This window comes from Phytophthora infestans, genomic scaffold (assembly GCF_000142945.1).
Source record: "Phytophthora infestans T30-4 supercont1.44 genomic scaffold, whole genome shotgun sequence".
Lineage (NCBI taxonomy): Eukaryota > Oomycota > Peronosporomycetes > Peronosporales > Peronosporaceae > Phytophthora > Phytophthora infestans.
Window position 1 is genome coordinate 181,802 of NW_003303715.1, and position 3,080 is coordinate 184,881.

Genomic DNA, 3,080 nt, shown 5'->3' on the forward strand with positions numbered 1-3,080 from the left:
AGGAAAAAATAATTGTTTTATTCCGTGTGGTAGTTTTCGCTTTGCTGGGAATGCTGGTGTGCTATTGCTTGCAAGTTTAGAAGTGAATTTCCTTTAACTAGACTCCTATCGCTGTGTTCACTAGCCTATTAGTTCCTACCGTAGCCAACCGTCCTGACACTGGCACCAAACTGCCGCACGGCTTATCCCGAAGCTCCACCACCGCTTGTTTCTAGCCGTCTGCGCTTGATGCTCGACTGATCCGATGCGTTTAAAACGCCACCTACTTCATAAAATCAGCAATATCATCCTCTAAATCACTTAGCCCGTCCCTTTCAACCACCTCGGTCTCTTGGATTGTGGTTATGCGACCAACCTCCTCATCTTCATTGCGAGTTCGAATATCGTGTCACCAAATCTCATTTCTTGTGGGGTCTTTGAATAATCCAAAACATGGCGAATGGTCACTTGGAAAACCTGAAATCCTTGTAATGTCGAGAAGTGGTACCATCTTGGATTCGTCGAGGCTCGTGCCCTCGATCGTGGATAGTAACTGCTGCGAGTCGTGTATCGCGGGCTGGTCGACCCTGCTAAACATGTTATAGACCTTATTATGAATCTGATTCAATTCTTGGGCCATGACATGTCTAACCCCGTGTCCGGCACACGGCCGCAGCGCGTAAATCTCCACAGCCACATCGTGAATGATGTCTGGCTGGTACTGAATAGTCGTTTCGAGACCGTTGAGGTTCACGTCAAGCGACCCATGCCCCTGGTCTGGATCCCACCTGTAGCCTACCGCCAGTTCATAGTCCCAGACGCGCGACCCTCCTCGTGGCACGCGAGACGTACGAATCGCGCTACCCACAAAGGTTCCAACGCCGTCGACGGCCTCTTCCGTGGATACGGAGCGGGGTACGATGTCGCTGAGCTGCGGCTCGATTCATTGAGGAGCTTCGGACGCCCAGCGCCCACTAGTGACAAGCTTAGCCTTGATCCTCCCTCCCCGCGTCTCGCCGCCTTCTGCCTCACCATAAGAGAAACCAACGAGGTTGAACGTCCCGGGACGAAGGTAAAAATAGGTGCTCGACATGGGGCGTGCAGGGGTCTGACAAGAGAATTCTTGGAGGCTATTAGCTTCAAGTAAGAATGACCTAAGTTATCGAGAGCACTGCTTTCTCCTACTAAATATAAATATAGTAACACTTTGACATAAGGAAACTACGCCTTCGTCTGCAACCGGTCCAGATTTAGCTGTCTCCGTTGCCTCTACAACCTTCAATGCCCGCCGTTCAGGGCTGGCATCGACGCGGATTTGCTCTCTGGGATGGAGAGCTACATCTCTGTCAATGGGGTGCCTGTGGTCGAGAACACAAAGCTCATGACGAAGCTGCTACGAGTCGACGTCGGCTTCGACGGCATGATGGTGACGGACTACCACGAGATCAACCACCTCGCAGAATTCCACCGCACTACTCTCTCCACCGACGAGGCCACCAAGTTGTCTCTGGAGCGCGAATCAATCGATATGAGTATGGTAGCGTCCGACTTATCGTTCACCAACGGAACGAACAAGCTGATCGCGGAAGACCCGGCTATCATCGCCCGATTAAAAGAGTCTGTGCGACGTATTGGCAAGCTCAGCTTGAAACTTGGTCTGTAGGTATCGAAGAAGTTGTTGTCACTACTTTGGAACTCGCTCTGGAGTCGATCGTGCTGTTGCAGATCTGTGTGAGCACCCAGTGCGCTTCGGGTGACTACTGCGAGCCGCAGTGGATCTTCGGACATGGTCTCAGCTACACGAACTTCACCTACTCCGACATGGCCATCAGCACCACCAACGCCACCTCAAGCTCCGATTCTATCAACGTGTCTGTGACAGTGACCAATTCCGATACTGCGGCTGGAAAGGAGACCGTGATGCTGTTTCAGACGCAGCTGTACCGACTCATTTCGGCTCCCGAGGTCAAACAGTTGAAGGAATTCTCAAAGATCAGTCTGCATGCGGGTGTTTCACAGACGTTCGAGCTGACTGCGGCGGACTGGAGCGTCTACTACCCTCAGATCGGTCAGGATTTGAAGCTTGTGGCCGAGGACGCGGGTTATGTGGTTGCGATCAGGGTTTCCTAAAAATATATTGTAATAAGCAATAATTGCCATATTATGCCATACCATTATGTATTTCGAGCCGCACGACTCCGGTAGATTTAGTCCAGAGTAACATATTTTGTCATTTTGAAATCAAAAATTTACTTATCATAACCCTATTGTATTACTTAGTAACCAATAAGAAAGCGGCCGCTGGAGCTACTCGACAACCAACCGTTCATGCTGCTGCTCTGAGCTGAGGCCAGGCTCATTTGTAAATTCCGTGCTGGCATGGATAATCTTCTCTCCCCAACGCGATCACCAGTTTCTCGCTACACCAGAAAGCAGATCTGCGATGTATTTTTCAAGCCAATCCGTGACGAGAATGACGACTGTATGGGTTTCTATCGATGTCGCTGCGGCGTACAGCGGAAACAGGACGCCAAACGTGGCTACACGAACCTAATCAACCACATTTATAGTCAACATCCTGATTATGAAACTACTCTAGACAGTTTTCAAGGCGGCAACAATGGCACACTCTTGTCGTTCGTAGACAAAAAGAGCGCCAATATATTTGGATGGCTAGAGTGGATTGTTGATGCTAACTTGCCGCTCTCATTCTGCGAGAACAGCCTAACGCGACGCTACACGACCCTCAAGCCCATATGTGATGATACCTTGGTCCACTACATGGCAGCTGTTTGCCAGGAAGTGCTGCGCACGTTCAGCGAATTTCTCCCTGAAAGATTTGGTATCGTATTTGACGGGTGGTCTTTCAAAAGTGAACATTACGTGGGGGTCTTTGCCGCTTTTTGGCAATGATGGGTAAGCGGAGAGCTGTAATAATTGGCGATGGCGCCTCTACTAGACAAGGAAGACTGCAACCAACCGTCCCCCATCCCAATGCTAAAGCACAAGGTTGCGGTCCTGCAAGGACGTTTGTAAGAGACTATTAGAAGAGAGATAACAGATGGGCTCCCCCTTTCTACGCCGCGAGAAAACTGATTCGG

At 50.1% G+C, this 3,080-nt stretch overlaps 1 protein-coding gene across 1 annotated transcript; it reads left to right on the plus strand.

Moving 5' to 3' along the window:
• Positions 1-622: 622 nt before the first annotated feature.
• On the plus strand, positions 623-2,109 carry PITG_16404 (glycoside hydrolase, putative; the record flags this gene model as incomplete). Its single annotated transcript, XM_002897405.1, has 3 exons — positions 623-894; positions 1,228-1,600; positions 1,705-2,109. 3 exons carry the CDS (start codon positions 623-625, stop codon positions 2,107-2,109), a joined length of 1,050 nt encoding a protein of 349 aa, XP_002897451.1.
• Positions 2,110-3,080: the final 971 nt, after the last annotated feature.